Source organism: Trichosurus vulpecula, chromosome 2 (assembly GCF_011100635.1).
Source record: "Trichosurus vulpecula isolate mTriVul1 chromosome 2, mTriVul1.pri, whole genome shotgun sequence".
NCBI lineage: Eukaryota > Metazoa > Chordata > Mammalia > Diprotodontia > Phalangeridae > Trichosurus > Trichosurus vulpecula.
In genome coordinates, this window is record NC_050574.1 from 58,494,648 (window position 1) to 58,515,098 (window position 20,451).

The window sequence follows — 20,451 nt, forward strand, 5'->3', positions numbered from 1 at the left end:
CACTTACTAGCTGTGTGACCTTGGGCAGGTCACTTAACCCCAATTGCCCTGCCTTTCCCCCTCCAAAAAATAAATAAAATTTTAAAAGTTTTTTAAAAAGTTGGGGGGGGGGGTGCAGCTAGGTGGCATAGTGAGTAGAGCACTGGCCCTGGAGGGAGGAGGACCTGAGTTCAAATCCAGCCTCAGACACTTGACACACTTACTAGCTGTGTGACCTTGGGTAAGTCACTTAACCCCAATTGCCCTGCTTCCCCCCCCCCCAAAAAAAAAGAAATGTGAGCTCTTACTAGCATAAGGAGAACCAAGTTCTTAAATGATTTCAATGGTGATTTAACTCTTCCCAGTACTCTTATGTGCCTGTGATTTCCTTGATGTGGGCATTGTACCCAGTGGTGCGGATTCCATGTCTGCCAGTTCTGTGGGACCTTTGTCCATGTCTTCCCATAAGTTCTCTCCCTGGGGCCCACCCAACATGCCAAGAACCTTTCTGACTTCCCTTCATGTTGTGTGGATGCAGTGGAGCACACAGACTGTCCATCAATTGGCTCTTGCTCTCACTGTATGACTAACCCATCATTTTTTCCCAGTTATACATTTTTCCAATGGCATCTTTTACATCGGTGGTGTCAAATTCAAAAAGAAGTAGGGACCACTAATCCATACCTAAGTAACCCACAGTCACCTCCACTGTGCTATGGGGAGGCAGTAGGGTGGGCCTCAATTCTATTGGAATTAAAATCCTGAGGTGAAAGTCATTGGTTTTTTTATTTTGGTAACTGAAGAGGCATAAAGGAAAGAGTATATCATGCAGTATTTTGAGGAAAAAAACTAACAGAGGTTAATTAGTTGCAGGATTTAGCATAACCTTACAGAATCAGAGATTCATAGAACTAGAAAGGACCCTTGGATGTCATCCTGGTGAATATCCCTGCATGCCCTCGTTTACAGATGAGGGAGGCCCAGAGAGGGTCACAGGGTCTTAGTTTAAAAGGACCTCTCTAGGAAAAATCGGTACCTGGCAGAAGATCCCTGACAACTTGCTTAAAGACCCCAAGTGTGAGGTACTATAGCGCCCCCTAAAACTGCCTCTTCTCCTTTTAGATTGTTCTGATTCAGGAGTGGGGAGCCTGCAGCCTCGAGGACATTTGGATTCAGTCAAAGAGCTGCACTTGAGGACCCAGAGGGCCACATGTGGCCTCGAGGCTGCAGGTTCCCCACTCCTGTTCTAATTGTTAGAAAGATTATCCTTTCATCAAGCCTAAATTTGTCTTCTTGCAACTTCTACCCCTTCAGTGCTCCTCATTGTAGAGGCCATTTGCAGTGAGCTCCCTTTTCTCCCCTTTACTATAGCTCAACATCCCAAGAGATCACCTCTCATTCTTTCCTATTTTACTCTAGTCTGTAATGAAGGGGCAGCTCTTCGCATGTACCCTTGATCTTACTCCCTTCTGTCTCCTCTGGTAGATCTCCCCTTTCTACACTTTCCTCCCTTGCTGCTTTCAAACCCATCTAGATATTCTCCGCTCTTAACCCTCAGTTGACACTGCCATTCCCTCAAACTGTCATCCTGTATCTCTCCTCCCTTTCCCAGCCACAGTCCTAGAGAAAGCTCTCTACCCTCCTCATCTCTGTCTCACTCCTCAATCCTTTGCATTCTGACCTCTGTTCTCATCTCTGTGCCCATTCTACTCTCTCCAGAGATAACAAGGAGCTCGTAATTATCAGGTCTTTCTTGACTTGCGCAGCATCTGAAACTCTCAGTCACTCTTTTATCATATTTTCTCTCCTTCCTGAGGTTTTGTGACTCCGCTTCCTCTTGCTTCTCCTGCCTTTCTGACTAGTTCTCAGTCTCCTTTGAGAATGAGTTTGTTATCCCTGTCCTGCCCCCTAACTGTGAGTGTACCCCCAGAGTTCTGACCTGGGCCTTTTTCTCTCTCCAGACTCTGGGTAATCTTGTCAACTCCTATGGGTGCAGTCATCATTTCTATACAAATGCCTCCTAAATCCGTATACCCAGGCCTTGTCTCTCCTGAACTACGGTCCCTCATTACCAACTGCCTCTTGGACATTTAGAACAAGCTATCTTATGGGAATCTCAAATTCATTATGCCTGAGACAGAACTCATCTTCTTGTTCTTCGATTAGTAAGTGATCTCCCAGTCCTTTCCCTTTTCCCAATCGATCTCCCTCCTTTCCCTTCTCCATTCCATCCTCCCCACAGCTCCCAGGTGATATTCCTAAAGCAGAGATTCTCCTGATCAATAAATCCCAGTCAATAAACTAGCCCCAGAATCAAGTACAAACTCCTCTCTCCAGCATTTAAAGCCCCTCCTAACCTGGCTCCAACCAACCTTTCCCATCTCATTGCACATTATTCCACTTGCAGTAGGAGCAATGCTCTAATCCCTCCCTCCACCCACACAGGTTCCGTTAGTTTTTCTTTGAAAAATTTTGAGTCCTTCTTTGAGATTTAGTTGGCTCAAAGGGCTCTACGGACTCACTTCACTTCCTCATATCCTTGAGGAAAGGAAGAGGCTCTCCGAAGCTTGGCCGGTGAGTCTCTGTGAGAGCTCCACTCATCCGAGTCAGCTCAAGGGGTTAGTGATGCCCGTACTTGTTGAATAGGCTTCTTAAGCACCAGCTAAGTCCATCTCATTTTGTTAGCTCTGCAAGCACCTACTAGTGTTCCATTTTGTTCCAATTTCAGACTTAAACTACTGAAGCCCTAGCTTGAGCCAGGCCCAGCCCAGAACAGTCTTTCACACATTTTGTGGTCTAGTCTGGTAGTTCTCAGACTTTCTAGTCTTGGAATCATTTTATGTTCTTAAAATTTATTAAGGACACCCCACCACCACTAAGGGCTCTTAATATGTGGGGTTTAATTATTTATATTTGCCATGTGTAAAATTAAAATGTCTTAGTATTATTATGAAAAGTTTTGACCTCTGGGACGCCCTGAAAGGGTCTCAGAGATTCTCTGACCACCTGGAATGGTCAGCATATCATTTCTTGCGTTCTTATATCCCCCATCTCTGTGGCTTTCTATCACTGGCTATTCCCCCAGGCCTGAAATGCATGGCCTCCTTCCACCCTCCTTTCAGCCTCCCCAGCTTCTTTCACAGCTGTGTTCAAACACCCCCTTCAGCTTGAAGCCTTTCTTGCTGTGCCCCACACCTGGCCCCCAGATAACCATCGAAGTATTTGGAGTATATTTTGTATGTGCTTCACATGTCCGGTCAGCCCCAATAGAATGGTGGCTCCTGGAGGGCCTGGACCTTTGCATTTGGATCTTTCTGCCCCCAGCATCTTACACAGGGCCTGCATTCAGGAAGCGCTTAATAGCTACTTGCTGTTCTGATTGATGGACTGCTGAGCCTCCCCTTAGTGCAGCTTGAGATCATGTTATGATCTGGCCAAACCCAGACTTTTTTCCTCTACCAGTTCTTAATACTATGCCAGACTGCTTCTTAAAATCTATCTTATTATACTTTAAGTCCATTTTCTCTGGTTACACCTGCTTGTAGAGGCAGAGTACCCTTAATGTTGTAAACTGTAGTTATTTTTACAGTGTGTCGTTCTTTTAATTTGACGATCTGTTACTGTGAAAAATAAACCAACACGGTTTCATCAGTACTATTTATTGTTACAGTATATTGTGACATTCTGTTAGACATCATGGATTATAATTTATACAAGACCCAGCCTTCTGAGAATTTGCATTCTAAAAAGTCAGTGTGTTGAGTAAGATACTAAGACTATAAAAATACGTAGTAAGTAGCTGGAAAAAACAAGTTATGGTCCATATTTTCCTCTTGATGGTTGGGTTGTCTTTATCTGTTTTCCTGATGCAGGGAGTAGTGTATCAGTTAGCATTTTCCTTCCACTGATGGAAAGCATTGTAAAAGATAGAAGTTCGTAGATTTAAGTTTCTCCCCATATACATTGCCCCTTCTCTCCCTTTGGCATCTCAAGATTTCTAAACCTTTTGTGTCCATGTTGCATTATTAAGGTATCAGAATGGTGTTTGTCTTTATTTAGGGTATTTTATACTCTGGCACATACCTTTTTGACTATAAATATCTTCTGTCTCCTTGCTACCAAACAAATGGAACTTTTTGCCCCCACACTGGAGACCCCTGTATCTAGTAGATCCCGGAACAGGTAGTTTTGTCCATTTCAAGCATAGCACTCCTCTTGATGCTGGGGACCCTTGAAAGGGACAGATCTCCTGCCTTAGGACACCAGCAGTGAAATTTGTGAACCCACCCGTCCCTTAGAGTGCCCAAAGTGGTAGGTTCATCTTTTTTTTACTATCGAAGCAAAGGGATCGGGAGCAGTCTGTTCCCTTGTATTGTGATTCACCAGACTGATGGAGTTCCTTACCTCTCCTTTTGGTAGGGGGGATAGGAGAAGAGGAAGAAGGAACAGGGTGGCTACTGGTACCCATTCAGTGTGGGGCTCCTTCTGACTCCTCTGATGAGTTTGTTGTTTTATCCTGACTTGCGTTCCCTAAAGTTGGTGTCCTCTTCTCCAACAAGAGGAGATGGTACTTGTCATTTTAGCATTTGACTTGATGGTGTAGCAGGGGTGGGGAACCTGTATCCTCAAGGCCACACATGGCCCTCTAGGTCCTCAAGTACGGCCCTTTGACTGAATCCAAACTTCACAGAACAAATCCCCTTAATAAAATAAATAAATAAACACAGTCACCGTGGATGATTTAACTTCTTTCCAGCCTCTGATGTGGATTATCTGGCGAACTCTTCTTTTAAATAATAACAGTATTGATTTCTCAGGTTGCCTAAAATATACTCTTCTCTGTGGATATCCCACTGACAAAAGGCAGTGTTCCACAAGGACCACTGAAAGGTACAGCAGGTAAAATTACAGCTGCTCCTCCACATTCTCAGCTTGGGTTATTCATGGATTGGCCATTGGTAATTAAATGGAAATTTTTGGAGATTTGCAGCATACTGAGGAAAACCACAGATAATGTACATATATAAAGAAACCCCCCCCAAATTTATTGTCATAAATGCATAAATATACAAATGCATATTATCAATCTGTCTTATCATTTACTACCGCAAGTATACATTCATAAATTTGTAATAAACAGTTATATTTTGCTGAAAGTTTCAATGTGCAAAAGAACTCCAGGCTTCACATTCTCTTTGGGAATGCCTCCTCCTCATTTCTCAACCATTCAGACACAGTCCCATGCCACACACCCCTACCCCCACCCCCTTCCTGGGACAGTGATCCCTATGTCATGAGCTTTTGGTAGGAGAAGGAAATCCAGGAAGCAGGTGCTCCAGCTACTCCCTGGGCTGCAAAGACTCTGCACAGTGTGTGGGCTCTGAATCTCCCTCCTGTAGAAGCTACCACTTTTTAATGGGTGCAGTGTGTTGTTTTACTTGTATTGTATATAAGATAAATATGATCAAAATTATTTTAAGTAAAGGTTTGGGGTGGGGCCTACAGTTATTCCCAGTTTTTCACATTCAAGAGGGTCCTGTGCCCCTAACCCCGCGAGTGCTGGGACAACTTGTATTTTATCTATAGTAATTGTATAATCACCACTACCATCCCCCACCCCCCATAAGGTGACCCAGTGATTTAACGTGCCGTTGCTTCTCTCAGTTAATTTTTTGCCATTAGATAATTTAGGAATCATTTTTTTATTAGAACACATCTAAAGTCACTTTCAAAGAAAAGATAACTCGGGTCTCTGGGAGGAATGCTCTCTGCTTTTCTGTCTTTATAGACATTTTAAGCGTTCATTTCCTGCCCACCAGCCAGCCTTTTGGATCATTCTTTTTTGTGCTGTTGCCAGAAGTCCTAGAGCGCGGGCATGTAAAGGGTAAAAGAGGGTGCCCAGGATACGCACATAGCAGAACCTTCTTGCACTCTACATCCCCCGGTATTCTCACCTCTTTTGTAGGTAATTCTGATAACCAACATTTGTATAGAGTTTTTAGGCTCTTTACAAACAAGACAGCTGTCAGAATTCCCCAGGTTTATAAGAATCCATCGCAGGCTTTAAAATAGAATGGCAACATCTTGATTCTCAGACCATGTTTCTGTGTGTTCAGCTTTTACTTCAGGTTTCAAGAAGAAAATTTTTTCTTTAGTCTCTGTTAGGAGTGCTCAGGCTCCCCACACCCACACCAGAGAGCCAAATCAGATGCTGTCCTAAGCATCAGACAGCTGCATGAGATGAGACTTCAGATCCATAAATGGACTGCTTTTTGTTTACTTTTTCCGCTTTGTGTCTTTTATCTGTAAGCTCTGCTAACTAAAGGGATTGCCTCCTTTGGTTTTGTGGATGCATCAATCAATTTCTCCTCTTTTTCCCCCTAATGTCGTTACCCATCACAAGCTCTATAGTTAAGAACCCTCCATGAAGTGTTTGTAATATCAGTTAGTGATTCATTGAGGAAACTTCATGTCTCAGTTAGAATCAAATGGGGGAATGTGAGAAATGAATATTTCTCTCTTGTGTTCAATAACGAATTACCGTATGAGGACCAAGGTTTTCCCCCTTTACTACTTCCTCATCTCTTAGAGATTTTTACCCTGGCCAAGATCTAATCAGACAGTAAAGGAAAATCTAAGTTTAGGCTAATGGGTGTATTCCTGCTCATTGTGTTTGCTCTGACAGGTCTGGGGAAAGGTTGATTCTCCCTATTATCAAGACAGATGATATGGAAATTGATGTCTCTTTGCCCAAGATTTGAGTGACCTAATTTGCCACACCCTAAGACCTTCATTTTAATATGGGTGGCCCACACCTGTCTTTGTGTTAGCCAATCCGAGTTAATTACCACCCCTCAGGAGCACTTCTCTTCCAAGGGAATATAAACCATGACCCCACTGCCATTAGGGATCTTTGGTCTAAGGAAGACAGTTGAATGAATATCTTTTTATTAATAACCTGCTGGCCTTATTAATAAAATGATTAAATTACCCAGAAAAAAAAAGTTCTTAGGATCCCCCCTGCTGTTTTCAGCGTCCTCTGATGCCTGAGAAGAGTTTCTTCACAGCACTTGGGTATAACATAGCCCTGCATTTGGGAATGCCTGCAGATTTATTTTTAAGATTCAATTTAAAGAGAATTCAGGTATAGCAGACTGTTTGAATAGCGCAGGCATGAATTTGTTTTATAACTAATTATGATCCACACAGTTAGGAGCACATGCCTGAAATGCTCTCACTCCTCACCTCCACCTCCTGGTTTCCCTAGCTTCCTTCAAGTCTCAACTAAAACTCTACCTTCTGCAAAAAAAAAAAAAAAAAAAAAAACCTTTCCTGGTCCTCCTTAATGCTAGCACCTTTCCTGTGAGATTACCTCCCATTTATCCTGTATGTATCTTATTTGTAAATAGTTGTCTCTCCCTTTAAATTGAGAGTTTCTTGAGGGCATCAGCTGGGTTTTTGCCTTTCTTTGTATCCCAGGGCTTAGCACAGTGCCTAGCACATAGTAGATGCTTAATAAATGATTCTTAACTGATATTGTGTATGCAAAGAACTCATCTGGCATGGTGGAAGAATGAAATATTCGGATTAATTAGTCTCTTTAATAGAAAATTACAGTATTTGTACTATGAGTATTGTTAATTGTAACAAAATTAAAATAAAGTAAACTATACTTAAGAAAGAAGTAATTAATGGAAAAAATAAGCCCCTTCTGTGTGCCAAGAATTGTTTGAACTCTGAGAATACAAATAGAAGTGTGAGACAGCCCCTGCTCTCAATGAGCTCATATTCTACTAAGAGGAAGCCATACACACAGTAGGGCTCTGTGACCAGAGAGCAGGCAGAGGATGTATTAGCAGGCAGACAGCCGGGCTGGAAGCTCATCCATCCCCCGTTTACGGGGAAATGTCCATTGCTCCACCTCATGTTGAACAAGAAGACAAAGCTCTTCTTCAGGGTGGGCACTCCCTGTACCCTCACCCCCAGTGCAGGGCGTACAGGCTGGCATCAGGAGTGACAGTGGAGGAAAAAGAGGAGGAACACTTAATGGCTCTGGCCTGTGGTCTTCCTGCTCTCTGTAGCCATTCTCCACCAGCCTCCATCCAAGCTACCCAGGCACTTGTCCCCGATCCAGGGGCTTTGCTGGCGGTTGATAAGTCCAGCCGTCCTTGCTAGGAACCAAGCCCGAGCTGCCACCCGTTGGCCACTGGGGCTCAGGGCAGGGGCCTGCTGGGGCTATCATCATTCTCCACCTTTATCAGGAGGGGGTCAGAAAGATGATGCTGTTCTTTCCATGGGCTGTCATTGCTCTGGGCATCTGAAGGAGCAAAGGTTACCAGTTAACAATCCTGATAAGGTTTCTGTGGGACTGTGGCTGTGATTGTGCCTCTGCTCTGGACCGCCGGTGGTCCTAGTCTTCTTGTTCTCATCCCTGTCTCAGTAGAGGGGCACTGGCATGCCATTTACTGTTCACTTCAGAGCAGAAGGGATTTTAGAATCACAGGATCATAGGATCTGAGATTCAGAGCTGAGAAGGGCCCTTAGTCCTTGCCACCACCACCCCAACCCCCCATTTACAAATAGGAAACTGAAGCCCACAGAGATTGACTGACTGGGCCTCAGTTGCTTCATCGGTCAAATGGGAGTGATTTTTGTACTAGCTATCCCCAGGATTGTTAATGAAGAAAGGTAGCTCAGCCTCTCACTGCCTGTGTCGCTTGACCTAAGTGGCCCAAATACCTTCATCCTATAAAGTGAGGGGTTTCAACTAGGTGACCCCTAAGATGCCTTCTATGTCTAAATCTATGACCCCGGCAAAAATTGCATAATGTAAAAAATGATCCTTGAAAATACTTAAAATCTCTTAAATTATACAGTTTGGTGTCTCTAAACATGTAGCTGGAAAGGGGTTAAGGTCTCTAAAGAAGGCAACCTATATCAGATAGCAGATGGATCTGAGGAGGTTGCTATGGAAACGATTGAATATGTATTTTATTCTGCACTCAGCTAAGTTATTGATCAGAAGACAGAAGCCAGGGCTTCTGTTCAAATAGAAAAAAAGGTAAAGACTTAGCTAGCAGGAGAACTATTAAGGAAGGATAGGATATTATCAAAAGGATGATTATATCAGTGTGATTACATTAAGGGTTAATCACACCAATAACTTTTTTCTAACTGCTTCACTGTGAGGCAAGAGAAGACATAAGAGAGAGGAAGGAAACCCAGAAAGTTTCTGCCTTCTGGCTGATCAGGAATACTAAGGCTCTCCACACCAGGAGAGGCTTCAGCAGCCTGAGCAGAAGGAATAGAACAGGCGGATGCAGAGGAGATTGTAGGATCACAGTCCGTGAGATGCTCACACTGTAAAGGGCAGCTCAGGGAATAGCAGACTCGTTTTTTCTGTCTCTGGCCCGCTCCAGGACCCATACACTCAGTGAGTAGATGGCCTTGAAGACCTAGCCACATGATTTTCTTAATCTATCTTTTGTTTTTACATCCTCATTTTGGAATATATTCCTCCCACCCTCTCCCCAGCAAGCTGTCCCTTATGACAAAGAATAAAAAAGGAAAAGGAAAAAGAAGCCAGCAATACCAGCCACCCCATAAGCCTCCCAGCCAGGCAAAGAAGGGAGGGAGGCAGGCCCATTGCTGTGCTCTTTCCTGAGGCCAAGTTGGGTCCCTTTAATTGCAGAGCATTTGGTTTCAGTTGTTTTTATTCTTTTCATTTACGTTGTTGTAACTGTGACTTACATTTGTTTCCTTGTCTGTGTTTACTTCATTCTATATCACTTCATATAAATCTTGAGTTATTAGATATAGACCTATTAAGGAATGAGTGGTGGTCCAGGCCCTCATCTTACAGGAGGAAATAAGTCAAGAGAGGGGAAGAACCACAGCGACGCACTCTAGGAAATAACTAAGCTGTTATTTAAACCTAAGTCCCTTGATTCCAAATCCGGTGCTGTTTACCACTGTACCTTCCCATTGGCTTCTCTGAATTTTCCATGTGTCATTTCTCATAGAGCAAGTAATCTTTTTATATCCATGTCCTGCCAACTGTAGTCATTCTCCAATGAATGGTGATCTACCACCTTTCTGGTTCTCTGCCACCACAGAAAGCGTTGCAATGAAGATTTTGGTTTATGTGGGACTTTGCTGTCTTTCATCTCTTGGGGGTAGGTTTACTTACCCTAAGTAATTCGTTATTTTTCTCTCTCCATCTTCGTTTCTTTCCCCCTCTCTCTCTCATTTCTCTCTTCTCTCTCTCTGTCTCTGTCTCTGTCTCTCTCTCTCTCTCTCTCTCTCTCTCTCTCTCTCTCTCTCTCTCTCTCTCCCCCTTCCTCTCTCTCCTTCTTTCTCCTTTCTCTCTCTCTCTCTCTGTCTCCCCCTCCCTCCCTCTCCCTCTCCCTCTCTGTCTCGTTCTCTCTCTGTCTCGTTCTCTCTCTCTCTCTCTCTCTCTTTCTCTCCCTCTCTCTCCTTTCTCTCTCTCTCCTTTCTCTTTCTCTCTCTCCTTACTCTTTCTCTCTCCCCTTTCTCTTTCTCTCTCCTTTCTTTCCCCTTTCTCTCTCTCTCCTTTCTTTCTCTCTCTGTCTGTCTGTCTGTCTCTCTCTGTCTGTCTCTTTCCCTCTCCTTCTCCCTGTCCCTCTCCCTCCCTCCTTTCCCTCCTCCTTTACTTCCTTCCTCCCTTCCTTCCTTCCTTTCTTCCTTCCTTTCTTCCTTCCTTCCTCTGTGTAGGTAAAATCCTATCAGTAAAATGCTCATGTGATGTACCTCCATTGTAGTATTTGTAGCTCCTTCTTCCATGGATTGTGAGAGTCAAATGACAGCATGTTTGCAAAATGTCAAATCACAGTACAAATGTCAGTTATTGTTGTTATTATCAGGTTTTTCTAAGAAGCAGATGTTCTTTCAGACTTAGATCTGTGATCTAAGGTCAGACCTGCTTACCTGAAGAGGCAGCAACAAAATAATGAGCAGGAGGGATAAGGGAAGGAAATCTTAGAGAATGTTCACCAAAAAGTCTATTTTTTTCTTATTGCCCTCCACTTTAGGCCAAAAATTGCTTAATTTACTATATGTGCCTTAAGATCACAGTTTCTATAAATCTAATTTATATTATTTATGTAATTATATATAATGTATAAATAATTTATATATACAAATCCCCTTAATAAATGGATTTGTTCTGTAAAACTTGGACTTGGTCAGAAGGCTCCACCTAAGGACCAAGAAGGCCACTTGTGACCTCCAGGCTGAAGGTTCCCCAGCCTGCATAAAACACACTGGGCTGTCCATAACTAATCCTACATTTGCATCTCAGAGGTTATTGGCAGAGAACACAAGAGGCCAAGTAGGAATATGATGTCATGTCTTACAGTGGTGTTGTTATCTGTTGCCTATCTAACCTACTGTCTTTTTTTAAAAAATAGTAGTTTTATGCTGGTTACATGTTTCTTTGCCGTATTTTTTAAAAATGAACCATAGGCAATAGAATGCTGTGTTTTGTTTTACTTTGCATAGCAAGTATGTTATAAAATTGGGCAATTTCTCTGATTAATGTAGCATTTGAATATAGGGATTAGCAAAAACTTAGGAAAGATCTGCTGGATTGAAGTGACTGAAATTCTAAAAATACTTTGATGATTTTAATTTCAATGACTTTCATTTATCTGTGATCTTAATATTAGCAGGCTGATACCATTCAGATGAGTCTTGGAATGCCACCACTTATTATGTGCCAGGTGATTTCTGGGACATTTCTTGGCCATCTGTCCTGCAAAGGGCACAGGCTCCTGGAGAGAAGAAAGCAAACAGGTGGTGAAACCACAAGGGTGTGGATTGCTTTTGAAGCAGTTCATGATGCCTGATTGGGTCTAGGACCGTTGGCAGCTGAGGTTTTCTGAGACCTGAAGCTTGTCCTTTCAAATGCCAAATTTGAACCATTTGGGATGGAGACATTTCTCTAGAATGCTTTTAAGCCTCCTCCCCTTTCTCTGACAGACAATGCTGAGCACAGCGCAACCTTTGCCCGATGACTCAGCGCCGTCATCCTAGTGGACATGTCTTACGTCAGTGTGACCCAGCCAAGCACAGGACAGCTCTGTCTCTGCCTGTTCTTTTCTGTTTCCTTTGTTACTCTTGTATTATCACACTTGTCCACCAGCCTCACTGTGCTCTCCAAGCCTCATCTTCCTTCTGGCCCTTTAACTCTGGGAAACCAGATCACCAAGCTGGGGAGATGTGGGGGCTAAGTAAGAGCAGACGGGATCAGGGTATGGGCTCTTCCTATGGGATGGCACACATGACTGTGTGACAACTCTTCCAAGTATCTCCAAGGCCTCTCCCCCACCCCCCATTTAGTTTAGATCAGTGGAGGTTAAGCTTTCCCAATTAATTACGAAGTTACTATAGCTGAAGAATAATGGTGTTTAGTTGTAAGTACCCTAACAAAAGTTATTTAAGTAATAGTGATGTGAATATCAGTGAACTTAAAAATATTTTTAAAATGTTATGAATCTTCACAAAGCAGGTTTTTGGGGATCCCATGATTTTATACTCCCCAGACACCATTTTAAAATTTTAGCAGTAGTTTTCAGTTGCCTAACCTGTCAGTCTGTATCTTAGGAGGACCTGAAGACATGTATATTAAATTAGGAAATTCCTGACATAAATTCCTGATAAGAAACTAGATGACAAAATAAAATTTGATTTGTCTAAATATTTTTGTATTTGGATTGGATATCCTCTATACGAGGCAGCTGGGTGGCGCAGTGGACCTGCAGGAAGACTTCCTGAGTTCACGGCGTGACCCTGGGCAAGTCACTTCACCACGTTTGCCTCAGTTCCTCATCTGTACAATGAGCTGGAGAAGGAAATGGCAAACACTCCAGTGTCTTTGTCAAGAAAACCCCAATGAGGCTACAGAGAGTTGGACACAACTGAAAACCAACAATGCTATATACAGTTGTACAGAGATATTGTTTAAGGATGACTTATCCCCGTGGAGAGAGAGAGGCAGGTGAAGATGAAGTCAAATGAGACCTCCCATGGGCTCCGAGCACTTTTAGCTGGTGTGCTTGTAGCTTCCTGTTTGGAGAAGGAGAAGGAGCAAGAGGAGCCAGCTCCCGAGCACCTTCTGGGTTGTCCAGTGTGGGGTGTGAATTCTGCATGTTGGTTCCCACAGGATCACAAGAGGGGAATCATAGAACTCTGCTGGCACCTGCGTGTTATCCCCGTGTTACAGTGTGTTTCTGGCATGAGGAAATAGATGCTAAGGGAGAATGCAACTAACAAGAAACAGGTGTCCCAGGATCAATCAACGTGCCATTGCACTTAGTCTCCATAGAAAAGTCGCTGTTGCTGGGAGAAAGAGGGCGCCGGCTGTGATTTCCTTGGCCTAGAGAACTCCTCTAGTGTGAGTCAGCAGCTCTCCCGAAGAGCTGTCCAGTGCCCTGAGAGGGACTCCCCAGTGTGGAGCCCACAGGCTTCAGAAGCTGGACTGGAACCTGGCACTCCTGGCTTTGAGGCCGAGCCTCATCCGCCATGTCCCAGTGCCTCTCTAACTACACAGAGGTAGCATGCCCAGGCCCTGGAGTCAGGAATTCCCAGATTCAGTCCAGCCTCGGACACAGCCTCGCTGAGAGACCCTGGGCAAGGCACTTCGCCTCTGTCTGCCTCGGTTTGCTTCACTGTAAAATGGTGTAGTAAGAGCCCCTACGTCCCAGGATTGTTGTGAGGAACACACATTGTGTGTTGTAAGATTTTGCAAACTTTGAAGTGCTATAGAAATGCAAATTCTTCTTGTTGTGATAAAAACTAAGCGAAGCTCTGTGATTTTTAAACATCCTGTGAGATTCTTCCTTGGCTCCTTTTCCAGTCTGTCCAATGTGGATATTTCCTACCTCCCATAGGCATTTGGATTCTAACTTAGAATTCTTAATATGCTTCTGCAATAAGACGTCAATTAAGTATTGACTTGATATTTCATGGTCACGGCTTTGGTGTTTTCTAAACAAGAAAGATAAATTTTGCTTATTTGGAGGATGGTATTAATGAGGACGAGGAAACAAGAGGTACCCAAATGATGACTGTTAGTTTGTAACACATTAGCATTTCCGGTCACTGTATTCCTTTTTCATATTCAATTTCCAAACCATGAAAATGTTCTCATTCATTTATCTATGAGTCACAGAACTGAGTAGCTGAGGTTGCCTCTTGGTCTGTTTGTTGTGACGTGGGTCCGATTTAGTTTTGAGGCTAATATATTTTCTTTTGGAAATTAAATTTTTTTCTGATGTACTTAAGTGATCGAGGAATAGACATTTGAACTCAGACTCTTCCGGAGGCTGGGGAAAATGTCACAAATGAGAAATACAAACTGAAGCAAAAGAGTTTCTCCTCAGCATTGAAAATTTGCTCAGTTTACGTCTATAAAGGTGCTAAGTACATACAATAAAGTTTCATTTTTATGTGATACTTAAACAGAAACCTATTTCTGACAGAAAACATTGAAGGTAAAGAAATGTAATCTTAGTTATCTTTGTATAATTGAAATGGAACTTTTTTATATCCTATTTCATTAATGAGGAGGAATTCAAGCAAATTTCATCATCAGGCTTGATCCAGATATCCAATAGAAAGTATCTAATTCTCACTTTTTATAGAAAATCAGATTTTATTGAATGACCTGGTGTGATTCATGTGAGATACTAGTACCATAATCACAAGGGGTTTAGGTTATGCCCATCTTAGGGGAGATGTCTTTGGTAGAGGAGTAGGTGGCTCTGAGGAATCTGCTAAGAAGTTGCTAGTGGCTTGAGTGGACCCTTCACTTGGCGAGTCCTCCAGGTCTACCTCGGGTATTAAACACCGTACTGTGTATGGAGGGATGTTAGAGCGGTTAAATAAGCCACAATTCCTGCTCAGGTGGAACTTACAACCCAGTATAGTCAGTACCAATTTAACGGCAAATAAGGTGGCTCACCAAGGCATATCTATAAAATGAGGGCCTTTTGGAGAAACTTGACAAATTAGCAACCTAGGGAATCCCAGGAGTCCAGAAAAAAGGGCGTCAGTTGTGATAATGAAAATGATATCAGTGTAAATAGTTTAAATTTTTTTTTCAGTATAAAAGTGTTCATGATACACTTTGTATGCCATTACTCTGTATTTCCAACAAATGAAAATTCCTTCCATTAAATATAGTTTTTTTTCTTATTTCAGGAGAGATTTGAAGCACTTTTTACAATCTATGATGACCAAGTTACATTTCAGTTATTTAAAAGCTTTAGAAGAGTCAGAATAAACTTCAGCAAACCTGAAGCAGCTGCGAGAGCCCGAATAGAGCTTCACGAGACAGATTTCGATGGGAAGAAGCTGAAACTCTACTTTGCACAGGTACTAAAGGGTGCAGATTGCATCCTCCCGTAAACGCGTCCTTTTCTCTGGTTTGTAAGAGACACCTTCTGCAGGGAGGGAACAAGCATGTGTGCGGCTCTTACCGTGTGCCAGGCCTGGTGCTGAGTGCTTTACAGGTGTTATCTCGTGCCCCGGGAGGTAGGGGCTGTTCTTTTCCCCATTTTACAGATGAGAAAAATGAGGCAGAGAGGGGTTAAGTCACCTGAAGCTGGATTTGAACTTAGGTCTTTCTGACGCCAGGCCCCGCACCCTGTTCACTGTGCCAGTAGGTAAATTATGTGACTTCGGGCAAAGTCCCTTAATCTTCCTAAGTTTCCTTGCCTGTAAAATGCAAGGGGGAGGGGGTGGAGGGCAGACTCTGGCCTTTCGAGGTCTCTCCTAACTCCAGATCTGTGACCTGAGGAAAGAGCACCAGAAGAGGAGTACGGACGCCTTGGGGTGGTGTGACCTTGAACAAGCCATCTCTCTGGGCCTCATCTCCTCCGTGCACAAAGTGAAGAAGAAGGACCCTCCCATCTGAGGTCCCTTCCATCTCCACCAGTGTGTCTGTCTGGGAACCAGAAGACAGGAGCTCAAACCCTATCTCTGCCATTCGCTAATGACCTTGGACAAGTCCTTTGCCTCATCTGTGATAGAAGGGGATTTGTGGAGATGCCCCCTAAGGCCTATTCTGTGCTTCAGTGGCAATTGAGAATTTAAACATTGCTGAAGCCAGTGCACCTGTAGCTAATTCAGAACTGGCTCTATGTTGTATCCTAATCTCTCCATTGGTGTCCTTTTCCTTGTAGCCAGAATCACATAGGGGGAACTGGTTGAAAATGAACTCTGGATCTCTTTTCCTTTTCTCTTTCATGATTTGAGTAGGTTTAAATTTCCTTCTTTGCACATGTCAGATTTTTTTCCTATGGGATTAGAATGCTGCATATCCCACTGAGACTCTCTGACTGATTCCCGTCCTCCTGAGCAGAGGACCTAATGAAATAGACTGATGTACACTCTTTTTTGTCCAGCCGTCTCCAAGAGGAAGGTGGAACAAAAAGGCTGAGGCCTCATCACCTCAAAGACTTTGTGGATAACCGTTAGTATTGTTCCAGTGCTATAATGGAGAGTTTTCCATTTTCCTTATCTTAGTGATGTGGGGATTCAGTGTTCTGATTGGGCATTATTGAGAGAAAGCCTGGGAATCCCTGTTGAGCAGGTCATCCTTTGTTCTCTCTCCTTGTCCAGGTCCAGATGTCTAGTGAACCAGGAGACAAAGCGTATCTGCTTCCCCCGCAGCCTGTCAAACAGTTCCTGATCTCCCCGCCGGCCTCTCCTCCTGTGGGCTGGAAGCAGGGTGAAGATGCGATGCCCGTCATAAACTACGACTTACTTTGTGCCGTTTCCAAGCTGGGTCCTGGTAAGGATCTGGGCCTTGTGTGGGTTTGGGGGATTTTTTTATAGCTGTTGCATTGAGGGCTGTGCCCCTCATGTGGACTGCGTGTGGCATGAGGTAGCCATGGAAGCCACTGTTTGTTATATTGTCTAGTACACTTTCTGTCTGTCTTCTTTGTCTCTTCCTCTACCTCCTCTGTCCTCCCTTCAGAAGAACAGAAGAAATATCACATAAGATCTGAGTTGGTGGTGGTGCAGTGGATAGAGTGCTGGCCCTGGAGCCAGGAGGACTTGAGTTCAAATCAGGCCTCAGATACTTGACACTTACTAGCTGTGTGACCCTGGGCAAGTCACTTAACCTTGGGGAGCTCAGTTTCCTTGTCTGTCAGGTGCTGGAAGGGCTGAGTTCAAACTGGGCTCCACCTCCTCTCTATCCCAGGGCCTCTAAACAGTTACATGTAAATGAACTGGGAGATCCTAATTCCGGAATCTTTAATCATTCTGTAGTCTTCAAAAAGGCCCAATTTTTTTTCTTGAAAAAAAATTAATTTTTATTCACATATTTTAGTTGTTACCCTAAATTTCCTCCTATATCTCTCCTCCCAGAGAGCTATTCCTTATAACAATAACAACAAAAAAAAAACCTAAGGAGGGAAAGAAGAGAAAAAGAAACTCAGCACAGCCAGTCAGTATATAAAAAAGCTGACATTTGCAGTGTTCCCCTCTGCCCTACAAAGGAGTGGATGACCGTCCCCTTAGAGCTCTTCTTTGGGGCCAAACTTGTCCTTTCTAGTTCTGTGACATTCATTTTCCATTGGTATTTGGTGATTCTTTCTGTTTACATCCTTGGAGTCATGTGTATATTGTGTTCTTGACTCTGCTGACTTCATTTTGCATCAGCTTACATGTGGCTCTCCATGCTTCTCTCTAGTCAGCGTATTTGTGGTTTTTTACAGCACAGCCTTCATATTCCCTCGCATTCATGTACCACGGTTTATCTAGCCATTTTCAGTGGGCATCTGCTTTGTTTCCTTCTTTTCTACCCCCAAAAGAGCAGCTACAAATATTTTGGTGTATTATAGGGAGCCCTTTATCAATATAGACAGTCCAGTTTAATGGTCTGTGTCCCTGACAGCTGTTTCTTCATATTCATATTTTATCTGGTTTTTTTTTACTTTAAAAACCCTTTAAATGATCAAGCTGTTCATATATAAAAGAGGCCTCGCCTTGCGTCCTCTAAGTGGTATGCCACCCTTCATTTCTGTCTCTTTTGTGATCAGACCATCCCCATACAGCTTATCTGAAAACTGTTTGACACACAGATTATAGTAGTTTTTATTAAGCCTCCTCCTTCCAGGCACCAAACAGTTCACCTTTGAAAGAGGCATTCTTTACCACTTGGTTTAATTCTTTTCTTTACACAAAAGCTCCTTTTTCTGCCCCTTGGAGCACCAGGCTGCTCTGTTTGAACAGGCCTTTTTTAAAGGGCCAGGACCTCACACATAGAATGATGGCACTCGAAAAGATCATCTCTGCTCCTCTAAAATTCAGTGTCTTCTTATGAGGTTACAGAGATTCCTAAGCAGCTTCATGATTAGAGGGTCAAAGCTCAGGCAGCTTGAAGTAAACAGAGGTCTTTAGTTCTGTGATTCCATCATTGATACTCTGTTAAGCATATTTTGTGAAACAGCCTAGTGTTTTGTCTTCAGGGAACCTGTTGCCCCATTCTTGCCTTTTGTTCCTTCTGTAGGAGAGAAATACGAGCTTCATGCAGGGACTGAATCTACCCCGAGCGTGGTTGTTCATGTCTGTGAAAGCGAGACTGAAGAGGAAGAAGAAACAAAAAATCCCAAACAGAAAATTGCCCCGACCAGGCGTCCCGAAGCCCCTTCGACGATACGAAACGAACCCCCCGCTTTTGGCTGTACACTGTGAAGGCAGCAACACCAGGAGTGACCTCACTCGGTCTTGGCCATGAAGAGTAGATTTCTCCCCCCTGCTGCTGGCCTAGGTCAGTAAGAGTGTAAGGGGGTTAGAGATGCTGTGTTTAGCAGTCCTGTGCTGTTCTGAAAGTCGTGTACATTATACATAGTACAGGGTAACAGCAGATTTTACTAGTGATTGTCTTTCATGTTCAAAATTTTAGATGATATTCTAAACAGCACTTTAATTTAAAGAATAGTACCGCCCCCCAATGTAGCATCTCTGACATATTTTAATAGTGGAAAATTAGGAATTTGGTTTTATTTTTTTCAGCAATGTTAACTCCTCTAATATCATGTAGCATGGGGTACCAAAAACTGGAACTATATTCACCCAGTACAGTACCATTTTATGGATTTAAACATATAGTCTCTAGTTTAACAGTTCGGCGTGGGTATTTTTGTACTGGTATACTAGCTTCTAACCAATATATTGATCAAATGTTAATGCTATTCACTATATACTCATTTTTGCACGGCTAGAAATCTAATGTCTAGGAGAATTAATAGAAAATGAATCGGCCCATTTCAAAGTATTTTTTCCTTCACCTTTTTGGAAAGAAATGCCAAATTCACCTTGATTGATGAAAACTTTGGCATCTCTCCATGTGCATATTGCAGTCCTCTACCCTTAAGAGAAAGTCTGAAGGGAAGAGATGCACAGAACCCCCTTCCTGTTGCCTATGCCCTCTTAGAGGCTAGCTCCCTGCGGGACACCTTGCCAGTAGGCATGATTGACTGTGGTGTCAGATGGCTAATCATAGATTGCCATTTGCAACTAACTGTGTTCCTGTCTAGAGTAAAAACATGTTTTCAGCCATTCGGTGTTAGTCTGTTAACTTCTCTACTGTTGTATTAACCACCGGTCCTTGAGATTGTTTGTTGTGTTATGTGCATTTGATTATGTCTGTCCCATAACCCAGAGAAGAAGACGTGATTGATTTTCTGAAGGTGGTTTGTCATTTGAAAATAAGTCTATGTACTCTCAGTTTTCTGTTTCTAACGGTGGTGGGGAGAAAAGAAATCAGCTGAATCATCACATTTGCTTCGGGGATGAAGTGTACCTGATTGTGCTCACTAAAGCACAGGATCCTTCTGAGAGGGAAGCACCCTTGGAAGTGCCCTTCAGCAGACTCCAGACATTTCTGGTACCTGTTGTTGAGCATTACCCGTTCTAATGACAGCAAGATAGATGTCTGTTGGCCTGTGTTTCACTGCAGATATTTTGTTTTTTAATTTTCCAAATGTCCCTGGTCCTTCCACATTCTGGAATATGTATTAGACGACTTCTTAGGTGCGTGTGCACGCACGCGCACATGCACACACACACACACACACATATATTCACATACCTGCTTCTGGAATCTATCACTGCTAAATTCTAATGTAAACTTGGTAGAAGTGTGTGATTAATCAGTAACTTCTTGAATTCCGATCAGTGTTTGGCAGCTTATTTGGCAACCACTTAATGAATTCACTTCCTAAAGCTGAATTCAGGACTGTGCCATGATTGCTCTTACCCAGTGGGCCCCAGTTTAGAGCTGAATGAATGAATGAATCCTCCAAGGAAGGAAACAACACCTGTTTTCAATCTGCTTGAGAACATGTTCAGACTCCTCACAACTTTTCCAGCAGCCACAATCCATGTGATCACATCTGTTGCTTTAATTTTCATTCTGCTTCTACCCTCACCTGCCAG

At 43.1% G+C, this 20,451-nt stretch overlaps 1 protein-coding gene across 6 annotated transcripts in view; it reads left to right on the forward strand.

Annotated features, from left to right (window-relative positions):
* The window catches only part of RCAN3 (RCAN family member 3), a 33,077-nt gene extending 13,505 nt beyond the window's left edge, over positions 1-19,572 (forward strand). For 5 of the 6 annotated variants that reach the window (XM_036744431.1, XM_036744427.1, XM_036744429.1 and 2 more), the window contains exons 3-5: positions 15,202-15,375; positions 16,624-16,795; positions 18,521-19,572. In XM_036744431.1, coding sequence (XP_036600326.1) covers positions 15,202-15,375; positions 16,624-16,795; positions 18,521-18,705 — 531 coding nt within the window. In that variant the 3' untranslated portion in view covers positions 18,706-19,572. Of the gene's footprint in view, positions 1-15,201; positions 15,376-16,327; positions 16,475-16,623; positions 16,796-18,520 lie in introns of those variants that run through there. The other variant, XM_036744432.1, reaches the window with a different exon arrangement.
* Positions 19,573-20,451: the final 879 nt, after the last annotated feature.